The 21,482-nt window shown below is 46.3% G+C and overlaps 1 protein-coding gene across 3 annotated transcripts in view; it reads right to left on the bottom strand.

Moving 5' to 3' along the window:
• The window catches only part of EXOC6B (exocyst complex component 6B), a 458,226-nt gene that overhangs the window by 22,394 nt on the left and 414,350 nt on the right, over window positions 1-21,482 (bottom strand). The window contains exon 22 of one of the 3 annotated variants that reach the window (XM_074992200.1): window positions 11,584-11,781. The exons of the other annotated variants lie outside the window; for them this stretch is intronic. Coding sequence (XP_074848301.1) covers window positions 11,764-11,781 — 18 coding nt within the window. The 3' untranslated portion in view covers window positions 11,584-11,763. Of the gene's footprint in view, window positions 1-11,583; window positions 11,782-21,482 lie in introns of those variants that run through there. 3 annotated transcript variants of the gene reach the window in all.

A 21,482-nucleotide genomic window follows, 5' to 3' on the forward strand; every position in this document is an offset into this window, starting at 1 on the left:
TCTATGCCCGGCAGCTAAAATATACTCCATCAGTTCCAGCTGTATCTGTTCAGAGCAATATAGGATTTTGCAATGGAGGAAAGCCCTAAGAGAGTCTGTGATCAGCAGTCCCAGACTAGTAAAATAATTTATCTCAATCAATTACTCCTACTGGGAAAATAAAATTTAGAGATAAAATAATATTTAGACATAAAGGAAAACTCCTTTATTGCAGAAAGGACTGAGAGTTCGGACAATGTTAGTAGTGACAAGAAAAGGCACTTGGACTTTGGGGTTGTTCATTTACGGGTGAAAAAGACCACAGTGAAAATCTGAGACTATCCACGACTTCAGTGAGGCCAGGATTCCGTGCAAAGTCTTTTCACTCTTAACTTCACAACCTCTTGTGCGATTAGGAAGATCTATTATCCCCATTTTACAAATGGAAGATCCAGGCACAGAGAGAAAGTAAATTGTACCTATGCTAAAAAGCTGGGATACTAATTTAATATTCTGAATTTTTCTGTCTTCTTTTAAGTCCTTTAGATGAAACTGTTCTTGGAAGCAACAAGAGAAAAAACTGGAAGAGTTATGAGGAAGGGCCAGAATTTAACGGAGCAAAATTTGAGACTGACCACACCCCATTCTGTCCAGTCTGGATTATTTTTGGACTCATTATTGCCTGTTTATAAGATTCTGTATTTCTTAAATTGGGTTTCCAGTGGAAGTACTCCAGAAACATTTTCGTCTGCACATTGTATATAAAGATTTTCTGTTTTTCCATCTGTAAATGTTCATAATTTATTGGGATGAATATCCCTGGATTTCCATTTACGTTGAAGTTATAGTGAAATTACAGCATGAGGTCTTTTGTTTTCTTCAGAGGTTTGTTCCAAGATTCTTATTAAAATCTTAGGCATGATACTGTTTATACATCTTATTGGGTGCTTTTGGTTGTAAATGATTTCTCTAAATTCCTGAGAAAACAGTATTTAATTGTTTCTGTTAATAAATATTTACTTGTTGATTCTGAAAGTCTTTCAAGCTTTTCTGCTAAAAGAAACTGCATACCAGTAGACCGTGTGACTAAACTGAAGAGAGGGAGCTGAGAGTTATTACCCTGGTCAGAATTCAAGTAGTCTAATACAGTGAAACACCAGATCATAGGCAAGTATTAGTCAGACTGGTGACAGTCTTGAAGATTTTTGGAAATTCCCTTAGGGATGGATCTTATGCCTTTTGAAGTCCATAGTAAAGCTCTCATCAATGTTCATGGTCTCTGATGCAAATTTACTAGACTGCATGGAACTCAAAAACAAATTCGAGGGAAACCTCAAGTCTCCAGAGACACTATAAAGTGACAGCTACAGCTGGTCAGAAAAGGGTGAAAATTTTTCATGAAAAACTTAATGAAAATTGGAATTTCAAAGTTAAAAAAAAAAAAAATCCCAGAGAGCTGTAGTGACAACTGATTGGCTAGAGATTATTCTGAGGGGGCAATTAACAAGAGTTCACAGCTTTGCATTTATTAGCCAATTTGAACTCTGCAAAATAGTCACACTCATCAAATTTTTATGTGGCACCATTGACTTCCAGATAAAGAAGAAGGTGAAATGTCCTACCTTTAGAATTCTCCAATGTAAATAAACAAAACAGACAGACAGTGAAGGGAAGGGACAACAGACAAGGAGATAAAGGAGATTGCTCCTGGGGCAATGCTACTTCATATTTCGCACTGCTGAAATTCTTTTCACCCAAGAGTTACGCTGTACTTGGTAAATGTTAAATTTAGCTTCCAAATATTATCATCTGAGAGAACTGAGTTGCACTAAAGCATATCAGGAGAGCTGGGAAGAGAATCTAGTGCTCCTGACTCCCAGTGCCACTGTAATTCCAACACCCTCCCCACCACTCTGTTCAGATGTTGCATTGCGCTTCAAATTCCACTCGCTTTTTGCTCCCAACACAATTATTGCGAGGGAGAAAGCGGGTTGTACCACAGGGCTGATTTGCAGTGAAAGTGCCCCATGTAAGGTGTTTTAAGGAGTGATTTGATGGGAAGGAGAAAACACCACGGAAAACATCTTTAGGAGGGATTTTTCCATCTCATTCTTTAGATTTTTTTTTCTCCAAGCTTTAGGAGCCGAGGAGCTCTTAAAGTCTGTGACTGGCTTCTGCAGACTGGCACCTACAGCTGTCAGCCAGCTGCTGAACTTTGCAAGTGAGCTCTTCATCTCAGCTCCTGGCTGCCTTTCCAGACCAATTTCTATGGAAACAGAGTTCACACCAGGGGAAAAAAAAAAGGGAAGGCTTGGAAATACTGACAGCTTTGAAAACCAAAAACTCTCCTGTACCTTACTGGCATTGCCTGAGCCCCATTTTTGCACCAACAGACCTCAGAAGGGTATCAGCAGCTGACAAGGAGAATAGTAACAGAGAGGTGGCCATGTTAGTTTGTATTCTAGCAATACAAAACAGCAGTCATGTAGCAATTTATTACTTTGTTAGTCTTTAAAGTTATACATGATTGCTGTCTTGCTTTTTTCTGAAAAGGAGAGAACTCACCCCAAATGTTTCAGCTGCTAACTAGAGCCCTTTACTTTGGAAGAAGATTTTCATAAGGGAAACAGAAAGGTCAGAAGGCAAGAAATGGGGTCTGTATTCTTTGATCTCTGGTACATGTCAATAGTAACCCAAATTTAACAAAACTAGTAATACTATTTAGCACCTGTATAAGCATCTAAGTTTCCCCAGCTGGTTTACAAGCAAATCTTCTATGTTTTACTATTTCCAAATTACAGACGGGGAAAGTGAGACACATGGATGATACATGACTTGCCCATGGCCATACATCAGGTCAGTGACACAGCTGAAAGCAGAACTACTTATTTCAGCTCCGATGCTCACTCTATAGCCCTACAAAGCCACTCTGATCTTGCTTATTTATTTGCATTATTAGATACTTGAAACTGGTTCTTTTTTTGTAAAAATATTTACTAATGTAAAAACGTTTACTAATACAGGCAACTTTCTGAGTCAAAAATAGGATCCTTATGATTCTTGAGACCACATACTACACAACCACTTACACGCATACATCTCTATGTTCACACAACTTATTTACTAACAACAGTTAAGATCACTTGAAATGCAGAAACTCTCTCCTTCATTCTACTCGTCAAGCTATGTTGCTCATAAAGTAGCAATCCTACAACAATCTGGCACGTACCACCCAGCCCTCCCAGGTAACCCTAAAACAACAGAAAGGAAATAAAAAAATAAGTATCCAGTTTCTAGTGGGGGGACATGCTGGATGATTCTACAGCGCCTGCATAATCATAGCAAGAATGTTTTGGGTTTAGAGGCTGATAAAAACGATTTTACCATGTTGTGACATTTTAGCAGTAAATCGAAGATACAGGCCTATATAGCAGTCAAGTTTGTATACATATTTTTGAAGATGGGCTGAGTTTCTTGGGTGACTTTAATGCTCTCCATTAAAATGTCAACATCTACTGGACAAGTAAAGCGATGATGTACTGTCTAGGCAAAAGGGGCTTTGGAATGCCTATGGGATAGCTCCAACCACCCCTACTAACACCGCATGACACTGTGCTCTGGTGAATGATCCCACTGGTTTCAATGGAACTACTCAATGAGTAAGCTACTATTAGTTGTAAGAATGAGGAAGTCTGGACCATCCAGTAAGTATGAGTCTCCTACCTCATTCCAGGGAAACTCACGACTTGATGCATATGCACTAATAAGACCCCAAAGATCCTGCTCACCAATTTTCTATCCAGGAACACTAACTGGTAGGGAGCAGCCAACTGCAGGATACCAAACTGTGCTTGCAATCCATCGTGCCACAGTTATTTTTCTTGTTGTCAGAACTATGCCAAGTTCATTGCCAGTAGCATTTTGCTCTTGTTTACATATTAGAGGGAAAAAATAGGTAACCTCTCGCTCACCCCAGTCTGTCTGCGAGAAGCTGCTGCTGCTGCCTTCACCTCTGAATGAACTTCCAGATGATTTTAGACAACATTCACCTTGCATTGAACTTGTACACTTCTTTGAAGCACACTGTCACGTAGCATTGATTAAACATTACAGAGCAATGTGGCTATAAATTTAGCAAACGTTCATTGGTGCATTTCTGTTTCATTCTTGGAGAGAGAGAAAATGACCAACACAAAGTGTTTCATGAAGGGGAAATTTGTGGAATCAGTCCTTACATGGTTCTATGCTGTATAATAAACCAGTACAGGTGGCAAAGAAAAGGCACAGCAGATTACAAGGCTAAAACCTTTGCAAAGCAAACAGACTGAGGGGAAACCAGTGTCAGAGAAAATAAAGTGAAGCCCAGATCCTGTGAACTCTTCACTCCATTCATGATGCTGTGCCTGTGCAAAGAGCATAGTAAGCTGGCTGCTTGCCCCAGGTACACAAAGAGCCATTGAAGGTGTTTTCCACAACACCTCCAGAAACCCTCAACAAAGTGAGTGTGTCATGGCTGTGGTCAACGAGCTGCTGTGCATACTGCATCTTTCCTGTGGATAAACAGAGGATGTTGCTCTCAAGAGCCACCATGCCTGACCATTTCATGACCACTAAACCTACATGATCATACTCTATGGCCAGGAGTCAGCAAACCCTGGCATGAGTGCCAAGAGTGGCGGGTGAACCAATCTTCACTGGCACACAAGGCAGGAGCTCAGCCTCATCCCTGCTCCCCCCTGCAGACAAGAGCTTGCAGAAAGGCATGCCACTTGTGAATTAACAAAAGACCAGCAAATGCTACCAACTACCACCTAAACGTAAAGCTCTGCATCTTAATTTATTCATTAATGAAGTTGTTGTAAGTAGGACTATCAGTGACTTTAAAGAGTACCACTGGCACTCTGACCGTACATAGAAGTGAAAATGGTCAAATTTCAGCACTCCGTCTCAGAAAGGTTGCTGACCACTGTCCAATGTGAATAGGAGAGAAGTCCTTAACTAACCAAGCCAAGCAGAAATCACCCAACAAAGCTTTGGAAACATTTTGATCAGAGCCCTGTAGTTTCAAAAATATCAAAAACTAAACAACAGCCAACTGCACAACTGATGGCAGAGACAAAAATCAGCAGAACGACATGATAGAAGCAGCCATGATAGAGGACAAACACACTGCACAAAAATTTCTCCTCCCTAGCTAGTGTTTATCTTGTTCGTGCTTGCATATGTGCCAAGCCCAGCCTCAGGCCTTCAGGACATTTCCTTACTGAAGCTCCCATCACCTGGATACAACAACAGAATCTGACCACAAGGCCTACAGCTATGAACTCAAATAGGTTAAAGGAGGGTGCAGATAAGGGGGTTGCTGGTTAAAGCAAGTCCTGTCTGCAAATTGAAAAAAAAGAAAAAAAAAAGAGTAAGAGTAGAAGAAATATCTTTTGTCTGGGGAGATTATTTCAATGAAAGATGAACAGTGAAATGCACAAAAGCCAACACAAGGTAGATTTACATGGTTCCATACTATACAACCTGGGGAGGGGAGACAGGAATCATGCCACAGGGAAAAAAAAAAGCAAGGCTTGGTAATCATTATGCCAACAGGTACTGTAGCCAGGAAAATACCGTGGAAGGGTGTGCATGGTAATTGATAACCCAGAAGGAAGTGCTTTTCATGTTACGTCCAACTAAACTCTGGATGGCCTCCTATACAAAATGCTTCACCACACTCCAATTTTTCAATATATATGAGGAGGAACAGCATAGAGAGAGGTAGTTTTCTTTTATTCTTACGGCTGACACACAACTAAAAGACAGCAAAACAGTGCAGGCTTAGCCATACATTCTGCCAAAAGAGTCGCTCAGAAAAGGTCATTTCACAGTTACACAGGATAGCATCTGGGCCTTGAAATAGATATGTCTGGAACCTTGGTACAAGTTCAAGTGCCTGAAATACCTTTTAATTTCTTGACATACACCCAGAGTTGAAGTATCTGCTGCCTTGTGGGGTAACTTCCTCCTTCTTGTGCTTGTAGTTTTTGTTGATTAAGAAGAATTACGCCTATTGTTCTCTAACTAGTCTTGCCTTAAGGTCCAGTTTAATATCATTCTTGTTTCTTCTTAGATAAGTAATCTGATGTTTATTTCCTATAATTATAATTTTAAAAGTTAAGTGTACAGCAGCACCCCTGGTTGTTGGTAGCCAGGATTAATCCTTGGACTTCAGGATCTCTAACTCTAAGCTAGCTGTTAGCTCAAAAGCTGTAAAACAATCATGAACCTCTGTGTGGGCCAGCCACAAGTGAGGGACAACGAGCCACACTGTGTTCATAAGGCTTTAAAATATGATCTTAAGATTAGAGAAAGAAACTGGGAAACAGAATTCCCGGGTTCTATCCCCAACTCTGCAGCTGATTTGCTGAGTGATCTTCAACAAGTGCACCTTTCCATGCAATCTCATTTGCTGCAGTGGGTTAGAATTGCGATTCCCAGAGCAAAACATTTCAACAGTTTAGCAGTCCACAAAAAGTTTATTTGTGTGTCTAGGGCTTCTGTGACTTTTCAATGAATCAATGGTTTGCATTACCTGACAGGAATAAAAATGAAAATAAAACATGCAGCATAAACAAAAATCATGATGTTATTAACTGCATGGCCAATTAAATCATTGTGACACAAAACTAAAAATACACAGGTTACAAGAGATGTTAAATATCATGCTGAATCAGGACCTAAGTATACGTGTAACTTTAAGCACCTGAATGAGATCATCAATGTGTTTAAGTTAAGCTTGTGCTGAATCCTTTCCTGAATTGAGACTTTGAATATGAAGGAAATACTTGTGCAATCTCTCTCTTCAGCGAGATACAGACATTTCTTTAATGGTTATTAACAACTTCCATATCTTCGATATTGATTACTGGTCTGGCAAGGGAGCTAAGAAGTCAGATAGATCTACAGATGATGCACGAGCTAGGTGGGGCAACATCATGACAAATGAAGTTCAATGTTGATAAATGCAAAACACCAAGGGGTGTGTGTGTGTGTGTCAGGGGGAATTTATACTACTCATAACAACTTACGAGGCTCTAAATTAATCATACCGACTCAGAAAAGTGAGCTAGGAGTCAGTGTAGACAGCTCAATAAGAACTCTGCCTAATGGGCAGTTGCAGTCAAAAACGAAAACAAGATGTTACAATGAATCAGGAATGGGATGGAAAAGAACTAAGAATATCTCAGTGCAATAGATCAATGGTGTAGTGTCATCTGGATACGGCATACTGTACTGATCACCATATCTCCCAAGGATATTAGAGTTTTAGAGGGTGTTCAGAGAAGTACAGTGAGAATAATCAAGGATCTGGAAAAACTCTCCTGTGAAGAGAGATTTTAAAGACTGAGAAGATTGACTTTGGAAAGGAAGCATGATACCAGCATATAAAACAAAGTGTGCTCTAAACCAGGGGTCAGCAATTTCCAGCATGTGTGCCAAGAGTGGCATGTGGGCTGATTTTCTTTGGAACGCAAGGTAGGAGCTCAGCCTGGCCCCTCCTCCCCAGTGCAGATGGGACTTTGCTCAAAGCCAGGATACCTGTGATTTACCAGAAGACCAGCTAATGCTACCAACCACCACCTCAGCTGTGAAGCTTTGCATCTTAATTTATTTATTAATGCGGCTGTTGTATGTAGGATTATTAGGCTATGTCTACATGGCCAAGTTATCTTGAAATAACAGCAGTTATTTCAAAATAATTTTAGCAGAAATGACACACACTATTTCGAAATACATTCCAAATAGTGTGTGAATTATGTTGATTCTGATAAACCTAATTTCCTGAAGTATAATGCCTATTTCAAAACAGACCATAATGGGCTCCAATGGTAATATTTTGAAATAGTACTGTGGATCCAGAAATGCTATTTCAAAATGCATTTTGCATGTGGTTGGGTTATTTCAAAATAAGATATTTAGAAACATCTTTTTCGACAGGGCTGTCGTGTAGACGTTACCATAGTGACTTTAAAAAGTAACACTGGACCTTGGACCATAGAGGTCAAAAGGTCACATTTGGGCATTCTGCCTCGGAAAGGTTGCTGACCCTTGTTCTAAAGAAAGTGGATTAGGAACTTCTCTTCTCTAGGTCTTGTAATTATAAGAAAAAGGGGACGGTAAATAAAATTAAGGTCTGGAGAGTTCAACAGCGATAAAATAATTTTCACAGAACGCACAGACTGTAGGCTTCAAACAATCTTTAACTATTTGATAACAGAAGGCAAACAAATGTGGAAGGCGTATTATCTCACATCTGCCTTCCGTGGGATTCAGGCACTTTTCTTGGAAGCATCTGCTGCTTGCCTCAGCTGAAGATAAAATGTTAGCCTAGATGGACCACTGACCTGGACAGAAAATTTCTACGTCAAGTCCCACCATTGTTAATCAGGCACACAACTGTTAAACCCAGGTGCTCTGAGTCACACAAGGCCTGGTGAGGATTCTGAAATACTGGGTCACTAGGTTTGCAGGGATTTTGTTTCTCAAAACCACCACTGTCCTTTGACTGCTTTGAAATTTAAAGTGGTTATATTAGTATTTAAAGGAGAATTTGGCCAGTTAACTGCTGCTCAAATCCCAAAGAGATAAACTCACTCCTGAGCCAAGTGGAAGCTCATATTTAAGAATAAATCAGGAGGCATAGGCTTATGTTAGTGTGGAAGATGGGGGCTAGGGTGAATTTTTTTTAAACGCAGCCCTGTTGCAATCAAGTCTTTTTCTCCTGTTGCGTGCCTCTACTGGACAAAAGGATAATAGGTTATCTAGGAATGCCACTAGATTACTTAGGGTATGTCTTCCGACGTTCAATTTTGAATGCCCTATAGGGACGCATGAAATCAAGCTATCTGGGGTTGACAGTTGATCCCTGTACTCCTGAAAATAGTGAGGAGTAAGGGAGGTTAATGAGAGAGTTTCTCTAGTCAAACTTCCTTCTGTGAGGACAGCCAACTAAGTTGACTGTAGATAAGTCAATTTCAGCTATGCAATTGCCATAGCTAATACTGCATAGGTACAATTGACTTTAACGTCTAGTATCAGAGGGGCAGCTGTGTTATTCTGTATCCACAGAAACAATGAGAAGTCCTGTGGCACCTTATTGACTAACAGATTTCTTGGAGCATAAGGTTTTGTGGGCAAAGACAAGTGAGTCTTTGAATCTGACAAAAGCTTATGCTCCAAGTTAGTCTATAAGGTGCCATAGGGCTGCTTCTTTTTTTTTTAAATGTCTAATGCAGACCTGGCCTTAGGCTACGTCAACACTAGAAACATTAAAGTGTTGCAGCGCTTCCAAGTGAAAGTTTGGCCACAGCACCAGAACTGGGAGACAGCTCTTCCTGTATCAGAGAGGTAGCCGTGTTAGTCCGTAGCTTCGAGAACAACAAGAAGTCCTGTGGCACCTTATAGACTAACAGATATTTTGGAGCATAAGCTTTCGTGGGCAAAGACCCGATTTGTCAGCTCTTCCTGTGCTCTATGTTACCACTTAAATGAAGAGAGTACCAAACAGCTCCCAGTGCCAGGGGGTGAGAAAGCTGCAGTGCAGTAAATGGCAGCGTACATATGGCCTTAGACAGTAAACACCGTGGGCCAGGGACCATCTTTTTGTTTTGTCTGTACAGCACCTAGCACAATGTGATGCTTGCCCATGAGTAGGGGTCCATGGTAATTCAAATAATAGTTAGGCTTTGCTATAATTGATTGCATTCTTTATTTTACTGCATATCGCAACATTTAATGGCATACTGAACCTGTAAAGTCTTTCTGCAGATTGTATCTTTGTATGCTTTTAGACAACACAGAGCATAGTGTCAAGTATCGGAGGGGTAGCCGTGTTAGTCTGGATCTGTAACAGCAACGAAGGGTCCTGTGGCACCTTATAGACTAACAGAAAAATTTTGAGCATGAGCTTTCGTGAGCACAGACTCACTTCATCAGATGCTGGTGCTCACGAAAGCTCATGCTCAAAACTTTTCTGTTGGTCTATAAGGTGCCACAGGATCCTTCGTTGCTGTTACAGAGCATAGTGAGAGTCCTGGGCATCACCCAGGCACTGTGTGCCATATTAACATAAATATTGTGTACTACCGCAACACAATCAACAAGGCCCAGTTTCAACCCTGGTTGGGGTAAGATTCTGCTGGTGTAAATGTTGTATTCCTGTATGGTGGAAAGTGACCCCCACCCACTAAGAGTTATCTGCAGGAGCCTTAAGAGTTGAGTTTATCACAATATGTAAGTAGCTATAGGGGGAGGAGATTTCTAACAGCAGAAGGCTGATTAATTTTGCAGACAAGGACATAAGATCCAGCAGCTGGGAGTTGAAATTAGACAAATTCAGACCAGAGATAAAAAGCCAAAATTTTAACAGCAAGGGTAATTTAACCAGTGGGACAATTTATCTAGGAAGGAGGTGGACACTTTTTAAATTACAGCTGTGTGTGTTTCTAAAAGCTATGCTCTAGCTCAAACAGATGTTCGGGACTAGATGGAGGAGTCAAGAGGTCAACCCCTCTGGTCTGAGATATGAAGGAAATCAGACTAACGGTCACAATGCCCCCTTCTGGCTTTAAAATGGATGCCTTCAGACCTGGCCTGGATGCTATGAAGGAAGGCAATGCAGGAAACTACCTCTTCTCCTGGGGATAAGTTTTGCTGAGGTGTTATGAAACTTGCTAATGCTGGGAAATGAAATTGGAATATGAACCTCAATCCTCATTTTTCTGGTTCCTTATAATTGTTTTCACACTGTCTTCCTTACTGTTCATTACATCCATACCACGTTCCTTGACAGCCTGAGAAGACCACTAATCTAGGGCATGCCGCCACTGCAGCTTGGAGAGGTGAATGCAGACATATCTGGGCTAGCTTTAATCTGGCTAGTTCAGGTACCAATGGCAGTGAAGACACAACATGGACTTTAGCTCAGTATATCCACCCAAGCAATTATCCAGCATCTTAGGCAGTCTTGTACCCATGCTATTGTCACACCTCTGACTTCACTGTAGACATTCCTTTGATTTCAAACTGCTCCAAAGACCCTTTCTGCTGTGATAAGGTCAAGAAGTGAGTCAGACCATATCTAGCAGGGAATGGCCGATATCTACCCCCAAAGATGTATGCATTTTGATTATTCTGTTTTAACCCTCTCCTGCATCACTGCTGTATTGCTTGCCTGAGATAGGTGCTAGGGGAATGCAAGTAACAAATAAACCCCCCTGACTCGACAGCTGGGAACTTATTGCCAAATTTCAATACATCTCTGTTTATTATAACCAGGACCTATCATCTGTTCTCCTGGATGGGGAAGATTTAGTCCCATGCTGCATTGTTAATCACCCCGCTATGCATCCACCAATATTTACATGTGTGAAGCTTGTTGAGCCTTAGAGAAGGCTGGATGTTAAATGCCTGATATTTCCAGGCAAAGGCTTATAACATCAAGCTCATTCACAGTGAAAGCCTAGATTTAAAAATACAGTATGAAAAAGCAGAAAAAGTGTGGTGGACTAGAGCAGTAGAGGTGTATTTCCTTCATAACTTGCTTGTCATGCTGACAGGACACCCACACAAGTTCTGGACATCACCCGCATTAAAACTTCCTCATCTCAACGTGCCAGCTGAAAGGGAAAATCCAAAGGCGTTCTCCCTACACAAGGCTGCTGAGAGAGTCAACCACCTGTTCAGTGAAGAAGGAACGGCAATCAGCCTCAGGTATTCTCATGTAGGAATCCCCAGTCAGGCACCTGTCAGGGTCTGTCAACACAAGCAACAGTGGAGAGTGAAAAAATAAGGCAGACGTAGCCAAGAAAAAGACACCAAAAGGTCTTGACCGACACAAGAATCCTTCTAGCAAAAAGGGTGTGAATAGGGGGATGTGCAAGCGAAGGAGCTTCTCTTGTGATATGGTGTTAACAGCAACTGACGTTTATCTGTGGCTAGTGCTAGGTATTATGGTTCTCTGTGAGCTACTGTGTAAGAAGAAAGGAAGATGAACTACAAAACAGCCCAAGAATCAAGCGATCTGGTTTCCGTTTTTTTGGCTCTGTCACTCACACTCTGTGTGATATTGGGTCAGCAACAATTAGAGTGGGTCAATGCTAAAAACATTCAAAATAACATTTTTCCCCCACCAAAAAAGATAATAAATCTGTAAGAGGAAGTCAACTTTCTTTAGCCAGCTAGTCATAACATCCATGCCTTAGTTTCACCACCTGAATATTTAGTTACTCCAGAATAAGGTAAGGTGATTACTCCTTACCTTAAATTACTCCAGAATATGGTAAGTGAATTCACTATTCACAATTAACTCTACAAGGGAATGCTTTCATTCTGGCACAGATTAGTTGGTTAAACTATTCTGGAATAATTCCCCATGTAGCCTAGCCTTTAGTTTTGCTTAGTTACCATTGCAGTTTGATCCTCTGAAGTTCTAAACTCAGGTGTATAAATTGGTCTGAGGGTTTGTCTAGACTGCAAGTGGAAACAAGCTAAAAGCAGCAATGGGGCTCTTGTGATATGGGCTTACCAACCAAGTTCAGTCCCAGGGGGCAAGGCAAGCTTGGACTCTGGAAACTAGCCCCAGCTGCCATCTGTGGCTCAACGTTCACACTGCTTATTTAGTGCAGTAGCTTGGACTGAACAAGTTGAACAGTAACAGACAAGTATTCATGTTAGCCTGTATTCTAATTAAACAAGCAGTCACGTAGCACTTTAATAAACTAACGAAATATAATAAATTGTTTTATTAGTCTCTAAAGTGTTACATGACTGCTTGTCTGTTTAGTTCAAGTTGGTCTACACGGGCTGGGAACCACAGGTCCAGCTGCAGCGTAGACACCCCCCCTCCAGCCCTGTCTCTCTCTGCTGGTGACAAAGAAAGCAAAGTGGAGGAGGGTGTGATGTGATAAGAGAGGGTGAAGACACTGCTTGTTCACCCCTATCTAAGAGCCCTTGCTAGGGCTAATTCATGCTCTGAAAACTCTTTTGAGTTCCATGGTGGGGAAGGAGCTAGTGATAGGTAAAGTGTCCTACTTCTGTTTAACAAGGTTGTCTGTAAAGCACAATTAGGATAGTCTATTCTTTTATAAGTCTGTGGGATACAAATTTCCAGAGCTAAAAATGCCATTTGGAAAACAGCAAGAGTCATTTAGAACCATTCTGAAGATAAGCTCACAAGCAAAGTGGATATTTAAAACAGCTGTGAAGACAAGACTGTGAGGAAGCATTTGGTAAAAGCAAACACAGAAATGCAATAACTTTGCAGAAGAGGGAAACAAGGTTAAAAATCAATGAATTTGGTAATGGGCCCTTTTCAAAGGAAACACATTTTTAGTTTTTAAGCTTACCAGAAACTAATAAATTATAAATAAATGTAAATTCCTCAGCTGGATCCAGACTGATATCTATTTCTTCAAGTTTTAATTTCCATTCTACCATAAAACTCAAGCGTATTCTCCACTTAGCTGATGCAGTCCACTACTGTCCTTATTAAAAGAGAGAAAGCCGTGCTAGTCTATATACTATCAAAACAAAAAAAGCAGTAAAGTAGCACTTTAAAGACTAACAGAATAATTTATTAGGTGAGCTTTTGTGGGACAGACCCACTTCTTCAGACCATAGCCATACCAGAACAGACTCAATGTTTAAGGCATTCAGAACCAAAAATAGCAATCAAGGTTGAGAAACCAGAAAAAAAAACTATCAAGGTGAGCAAATCAGAGAGCAGAGGGGCGGGAGGGGGGAGTTTCAAGAATTAGATTGAGTCAAGTATGCAAAAGAGCCCCTATATTTTCTGGGACACTATAGCTGTGTCTACACGTGCACGCTACTTCGAAGTAGCGGCACTAACTTCGAAATAGCGCCCGTCGCGGCTACACGCGTCGGGTGCTATTTCGAAGTTAACTTCGACGTTAGGCGGCGAGACGTCGAAGTCGCTAACCCCATGAGGAGATAGGAATAGCGCCCTACTTCGACGTTCAACGTCGAAGTAGGGACAGTGTAGACGATCCGCATCCCGCAACGTCGAAATTGCCGGGTCCTCCATGGCGGCCATCAGCTGGGGGGTTGAGAGACGCTCTCTCCAGCCCCTCAGCTCACTGGTGGCTGCGTGGAGCGGCCCCTTAAAGGTCCCCTCCCCCTCCCTGACTCTGCAGGAAGCTGAGGCAACGTGCAGGCTGCAGCCTGCACACGCGGGCAGCCTGCACAGCCATCAGCTACCCAGCCAGCGGCGATGGCGAGCCAGCAGCCCCCCCAGCGCCCCCAGGGGACCCCCCCAAGGGGAGCCAGGGCAGCCAGCCCAGCCAGAGGGCCACCCAGTCTGGGAAGCGGCAGCGGGGCCCCTCCTGGACGGAGGCCGAGCTGCGGGACCTGCTGGGGCTCTGGAGCGAGGAGGAGGTGCTCCAGGTAATGGGGAGCAAGAGGCGGAACGCGGATGCGTTCGCTCGGCTGGCCGATGGCCTGGCTGCCCGGGGTCACCCTGCCCGCACTCCGGATCATGTGAGGAGTAAGGTGAAGGAGCTGCGGCAGGGTTACTCCCGGGCCCGGGATGCGGCCAGCCGATCTGGGGCTGCCCCCGTCACTTGCCCCTTTTACAGGGAGCTCAGGGACATCCTGGGCTCCTGGCACACCTCCTCCCCTCCGGCCACCCTTGACACCTCGGCTGACGAGCCCCAGCAGGCCCTGCAGCCGGAGTCCGCCCCGGAGGCAAGCCCCGCACCCCGGGGGCCCCCCCCGGAGGCCATCCCCGGGACATTGCGGCAGGAGGAGGAGGAGGAGGAGGAGGGGGGCTCCTCCTCTGCAGATTCCAGCCTGCAGATCCTCCTCCTGCCATCCCGGAGCAGCAGCAGGGCCTCCGACCCCCAGGGATCTCCGGACCGTGGGAGCGGACCCACAGGTAGGTACCCCTCTCTGATGGGCACCCCTGGGCTGGAGGGGTGGGGGTAACACAGATGTGTCCAGGGCCCCCCACACGCTCACATGGCCATGGCCCCAAGGACACCAGGGCCATGGCCCTCAGAGCACTGCAGCCATCAGCCCCTGCCCCCCGCATCCTGCATGACAGTGCCATGCCCCATCCCCGGGCCAGGGGGGAGCGGAACCTCGAGGGGCCCCTGGGCGGAGGGGGTGGGACACCCCACAGCAGCAGCATGTGATGGAGTGGGGGGAATGCCAAAGGGAGACTCAGGCTACATATGAGCCACAAGAGCCAAAGAGCTCCCAGGCCCAAAGGAGGATCCTGGAGCTACAGCTGGCAGGTGACACCTCTGCCCTGAACCAACAGGAGGGAGGAGCCGAGCTGGCTTGGAATTGGGGGGCGAGGGCGGGGGCCACAGGTAGAGGCTAGGGGAAGGGAGAGCTGGTAGGCAGCCAGCCTCAGGAGGGGGAAAGCTGCATCCCAGAGGGGCCCCCCTTGGGGTCTTCTCCCCATGACGGGTTGGAAGGACTGTCTCTTCCAACAGCTGGTGCTGTCACTCCTGCCAGAAACTGGCCATCTGTGGCCTAAGAAACCTCTCCTGCTCTCAGACCCTGCGGGGTGAAGTGACAGTCGCTCCCACCAGGGGACGGGGTGCAGGGCAGGGGGACCCCTGAACTCCATCCATCACAGCAGCATCTCCCGGGGACGGGGATGGGGAACCTGCAGCACAGGGCGGGGGGGACAGAGGCCACGGCTCGGGGCCCACACTAACGCCTGTCTCCATTCTTCTTTCCCCCCTCCTCTCCTGTGTCCTGCACCTGCACCATCAGAAGGACCGGAAGAGAGCGCCGGCGAGGCCTCAGTTGTCCCGGAGAGCCCTCCGGGACCATCGCTCCAGGGCAGCCCCTCGGCCGAGGAACGACCGGCCCCGCGCAGGGCTAGACGGCGGACCCCGCGCCTACTACCGGTGACGGCGACGGACCCCCAGCTGCTGGCCATCCTCCGCCGGCAGCTGGAGGTATCGGAGCAGCACCTCCAGCTGCAGGAGCGGGCGCTGGCCTGGCGCCAGGAGGCATGGGGGGCCTATATGCAGACATTTAACCGGCTGGTGGACTACCTGGCCCCCCATGCCGCGCCGGCCGAGCCATCGCCCGCCCTGCCCGCTCCTGCAGCCCCACCACCAGCTGCTCCGGTCGTCGCCGGCCCGTCCGCCGTCGCCCCACCACCCACCCGCGAGGGCCAGAGCGCCGAGGGACCCCTGGAGCCACCTGAGACTCGCCGGCACCGATACCTTCCAGTCCAGCCCGCTCCCACACAGCCGCGGACCAGACTGCAGGCGCGGCGGGGCTCCCGGCCAGGCACGCCCAGTGCCGGGCTATAGGGGCGAGGGGCCCGGGACGTGGCCCCCCCCTTGTTGTATATAGTTGGACCATGTTTTTTTGGTGCCCCCGTTTGCCCCGTCCCCCCCACGTAAATAGTTCTCCCCTTTCTCCTCCCTGGTTTTCTTTTTATTATGTACGCCACACAGTTGTTTCTTTGGTTTGTTTTATTTCTGTACATATTGCTTTGTTTGAACGTTTGTACTTAGTTTTCTGTTTGTGCTTCACGTATTTATTTACACCCCAAAAAAAAGGTTCGGCCAGAAAAAAAAAAAATTAACGTTCACCCACAAGTTCGTGCTGTCATTTGTCCAGGACAAGTGGGAGGGGGGGCGGTGGGGTTCTCCATGGTGTGGGCGTTGGGGCAGGAGTGTGGGGGAGGAAGGGGCGGGCAGTAGGGGGCCTGGGCAGAGTTCACCCCGCGGCCTGTTGGTCGAAGTGGGCCCGCAGGGCCTCCCGGACCCGGGTCCCCTCTGGGTCCACCTGCCGACTGGGGGCAGCAGGTGGCTGCACGTGTGCCCTGCCGGCCTCCGCGGCCCAGCCCTCCAGAAAGGTCTCCCCCTTGCTCTCCACGAGGTTGTGCAGGGCGCAGCAGGCACCCACAATCTGGGGGATGTTGTTGGGGCCCGCATCCAGGCGGGTCAGGAGACATCTCCAGCGTCCCTTGAGGCGGCCAAATGAGCGCTCCACCACCTGGCGCGCACGGTTCAGGCGCTCGTTGAAGCGCTCCTGGCTAGCGGAGAGATGGCCCGTGTAGGGGTGCAAGAGCCATGGCCGGAGGGGGTATGCCGCATCTGCGATGACGCAGAAGGGCATGGTGGTGTCCCCCAGAGGGATCTCCCGCTGGGGGATGTAGGTCCCCGCCTCCAGCCGGAGGCACAGGCCCGAGTTCCGAAAAACCCGGGCGTCGTGGGTGCTGCCAGGCCAGCCCACGTAGATGTCCTGGAAACGTCCCCGGCTGTCCACCAAGGCCTGCAGGACGACAGAATGGTAGCCCTTCCGATTGAGGTATCGTCCGCCACTGTGATGCGGGGCGCGGATGGGGATGTGAGTCCCATCCAGAGCCCCGAAGCAGTTGGGGAAGCCCAGGGTGGCAAAGGCGGCGACAGTGGCATGTGGGTCCCCCAGCCTCACGAGCCTGTGCAGGAGCATGGCGTTGATTGCACGCACGACCTGCAGAGAAAGCACATGGGACAGCCCCAATGAGGGGTGAGCAGGGTGTGCGTGGCCCTGCCCTGCCCTGGCCCCCCTGCTCTGCCCTGGCCCCCCTGCCCTGCCCTGCCCTGCTCGGGCCCCCCTGCTCTGCCCTGCCCTGCCCTCCCCCGTGGGTTCTCTTACCTCCATGAAGACAGCCCCGACGGTGGCCTTTCCGACACCAAACTGCTGCCCCACGGATCGGTAGCTGTCCGGAGTGGCCAGCTTCCAGACAGCGATGCCGACCCGTTTCTCCACAGGGAGGGCACGCCGCATGGCAGTGTCCCGGTGCCTGAGTGCGGGGGTGAGCCACTGGCACAGCTCCAGGAATGTCTGCCAGCTCATCCTGAAGTTCCTGAGCCAGTGGTCGTCGTCCCACTCCCCAAGCACCAGCCGCTCCCACCAGTCGGTGCTGGTGGGGTAGCTCCACAGCCGCCGGCGTGTGAGGCGGGGGGTGGAGCGGGGTGCTGCAGGGGTAGGGGTTGAGCCCTGCTGCCCTGGGGGCATCTCCTCCCCTGGGGCAAGGAGGTACTCAGCTGCCTCCCACATGGCATGGGCCAGAGCAAGCCCTGCTCCTGCCGGGAGGGCTGGGTGGACCTCTAGCTGCTGCTGCTGGTCCATGACTGCGGCGCCCGGGGTCTGTGTGCCTATGGCTCCTCAGACCACGTGCTGTGCAGGCTGAGTGTATGTGGGAGGGGCCCTTTAAGGGAGCGGCTAGCTGTTGCCCCGGAAGCGCTAGTCTGCCCGTTGACCCTGTCTGAAGCTGTGCCTGGCATCCCTATTTCGATGTGTGCTACTTTGACGTGTAGACGTTCCCTCGCTGCGCCTATTTCGATGTTGGGCTGAGCAACGTCGAAGTTGAACATCGATGTTGCCGGCCCTGGAGGACGTGTAGACGCTATTCATTGAAATAGGCTATTTCGATGTCGCAACATCGAAATAAGCTACTTCGATGTAGGGTTCACATGTAGACGTAGCCTATAGGGGCTCTTTTGCATACTTGGCTTAATCTAATTCTTGGCTCCGCCCCCCCCCCGCTCTCTGATCTGTTCACCTTGATAATGTTTTTTCTCATTTGTCAACCTTGATTACTATTTTTGGTTCTCTGTGCCTTAAATATTGAGTCTGTTCTGGTATGGCTATGGTCTGAAGAAGTGGGTCTATTCCACGAAAGCTCACCTAATAAATTATTTTGTTAGTCTTTAAAGTGCTACTTTACTGCTTTTTTTGTTTTGATACTGTCCTTAGTGTTTTTGCCTTTATAAAACTATACCACATTCAGGTATACAGAATTCTGGGCAATCATCAGATGAAGAGGATCTCTGTTTAAAAATCCTCCATGGACGCAACTGTAAGAAACAAAGCAGTTGAGTGAGTGTGCCTGGATTTCTCCTTTGGAACATTCTCCCATTCCCTTTGGAATCTGCAGGGCAAGCCACATGGGAGCAGACTAATGCCACTGTGCCTGGGAAGATGGGAGGATAAACATGAAGAACATCTTTGCTTCTTTCTAGCCCAGCTAGCAATATAGCTGCAGCTGAGATTTGCATGGGGCATTATGCACAGAGATCTCACAAAGCCCTTATTTCACGCTATGCCTGTGGCAGCAGCAGCAGCTATCTCTCATTATCTCCATCTCTTCAAAACACTGTTTAGTTTTTCTTACCCTACCAAACTTGTTTTGAATTTGATGCTGGATTAACAGCTTTGGAGGCTGGAATTCTCTAGTTAGCCACAGAACAGGTACAGCATAAGTGGCAGAAGGGCATTATTCTTCCACAACGCCATGCCTCAACCCTGACCCTGGCAACCATCTCTAGGGGAGTTCAGGCCTCAGGGCCATTCAGTTCTTGGTCTCCCTGAGCAGACAGCCAGCAAGGGGCCAATTAGTGCTTATTGTGGTGGTTTTGTGTTGTGGACACCGTAGGATCTCAACAGAGGGGCTATCAAATTATTGTGTCAGTCACTGGAACAGCCATCAGCTGTGCAATAAGCAGGATAAAAACCATGCCCTGGCAAAAGGCTGTGTGGCCCATTACCCTTTCCCTGAGCAATATCAATGGGAGAATTGTACAATATCCTTTGAAAGTAATTTGAAAGCAACATTTCACCTTACATTGAAACATCTCCTTCCACCAAAACAGGTATGACAGCCTGTCTACTGGCTCCATTAACAAGAGGGTAGCTGGGTGCCTTTCCCCCAACTCCTCAGTCCTGGGGAACCTAGGAGCACTGTGAGGACTGCAGTCTGTATCACTCTGGCACATTGTGCAACTGGCCACAGAGCAGCACTGTGATGACTTTGAACCACCCAAACTGTAGCTTCAGTGCCTTGATGCAGCTGTTGCAGACTTGTGTGACAGCAGGGGAAGCCGGTGGCATCAAATATGACAACTCTCAAATGAATATGATGAGTGAAACCTATACTCAGTCCTGGAAACCCTCCTTTCACAAGAAGCAGAGGCATTCCTTTGTAAAGAGGCCAAGCTGAGATGCTGGGCAAGAACACCGTATTTTGAAAAATTGATGTTTAATAACAGTGGCTTATTTTCAAATATAGCCCCATAGGGTTTGCTATGACTGGCTATTCCATTTAGTTTGATATTTTCTTTGTGGTGATTGCCCATAAATGTTGCTTTGGAAGCTTGTGAAGTCTTGTGGTAGAGAACAGCCAGGTAGAGCTGAAAGTTTATTTCCTTGAATTAACAGGTAGCATTCACAAGCCATGTTTATTTCTCAATTGAAAAGATATTTCACAACAATATTAAACTTATTTAAACTACACTATTTCTAGTCTGCACAAGCTCTTCACAGCAGGATGAAATTGGCTGGTTTCTAGTATATGGAGGAAGTATAGACTTCCCTTATGGAAGATTTTAGACTACTTGTTTTTGACCTGAAACCTGCCAGCATATACCCAAGATAATGGCAAAGCAACTCAAACTAAAACAAGCCAAAAATCTCACAGAACACGCTTTACTGTTACTTAAAACAACTTTGCTCCCAGAACCAGCAGGGAGTGTGGAAGAGGCATTACAGGTAAAGTAGAACAAGCATTTAATCCTGACCTTGTATCTACTTAGCTTGTTGCTGCAACAGGCAGCAGTGTATTGCACTTGGCACTGACAGAAATAACAGGATTCAAGGCTATTTGTTACAGATTAAAAAAAAATGTACTGCAGGAATCTGAAAACACAGTGAGAACCTTTTCCTTATGCCATGTCACACTAACCTCTGGATGGCCTCTTTTATTGTTGTATCCTTTCAAAGGCATAAACAAAGTCAGATTTCTGATGCCAAGAACAGGATCAGGCTGTCCAAGGAGTGGGAGGGGATCTTATGTGCATATGGTGGTAGCTCCTGAAGGAATCATTGTCCCAATGATGGCTACAGAGATAATTTCTATAACATCTCAATATATAGTATGAACACAAAGTCACCTGCATAGTGAAAAGCAATTTGCCACAAGAGAGGTTTCAAACAGAGATGCCCATTAACTTTCATTTCAGGAAGGAATGATGACACTTGTACAAGTTACCTCTTGAAATAAGCCTGACTGAGAAAGAAGTGGATGCATACTGCAATGACAATGCAATCTGCTATTGTAAAACATCCACTGGAAATGGATTTTAAGTGACAAGCTGTTTGCAAGCCTGTGGCTATTCACATTACAAAGAAAGAAAAGACTGGGAGGTAGGAGAGAAAAGAAAGATGTTGATAAATTGTTGAGCGTTCAGAGAAGAGCCATGAGAAGGACCAAAGGATTAGAAAACATGTTTTATAGAGATAAGCTAAATAGACAGAACATCCTGAACCTAAGCAGGAGAAGATTAAGGAGTGACTTGATCACTGTCTATAAGCACCTACAGGGAGAACAAATATTTGATAACGGGCTAATGAATCTAGCAGAGAAAGACACGGAGTCAAAGCTAGACAAATTCGATTGCAGAGAATGTGTACTTTTTAAC

The sequence above is a fragment of the Carettochelys insculpta genome, chromosome 4 (genome assembly GCF_033958435.1).
Source record: "Carettochelys insculpta isolate YL-2023 chromosome 4, ASM3395843v1, whole genome shotgun sequence".
NCBI lineage: Eukaryota > Metazoa > Chordata > Testudines > Carettochelyidae > Carettochelys > Carettochelys insculpta.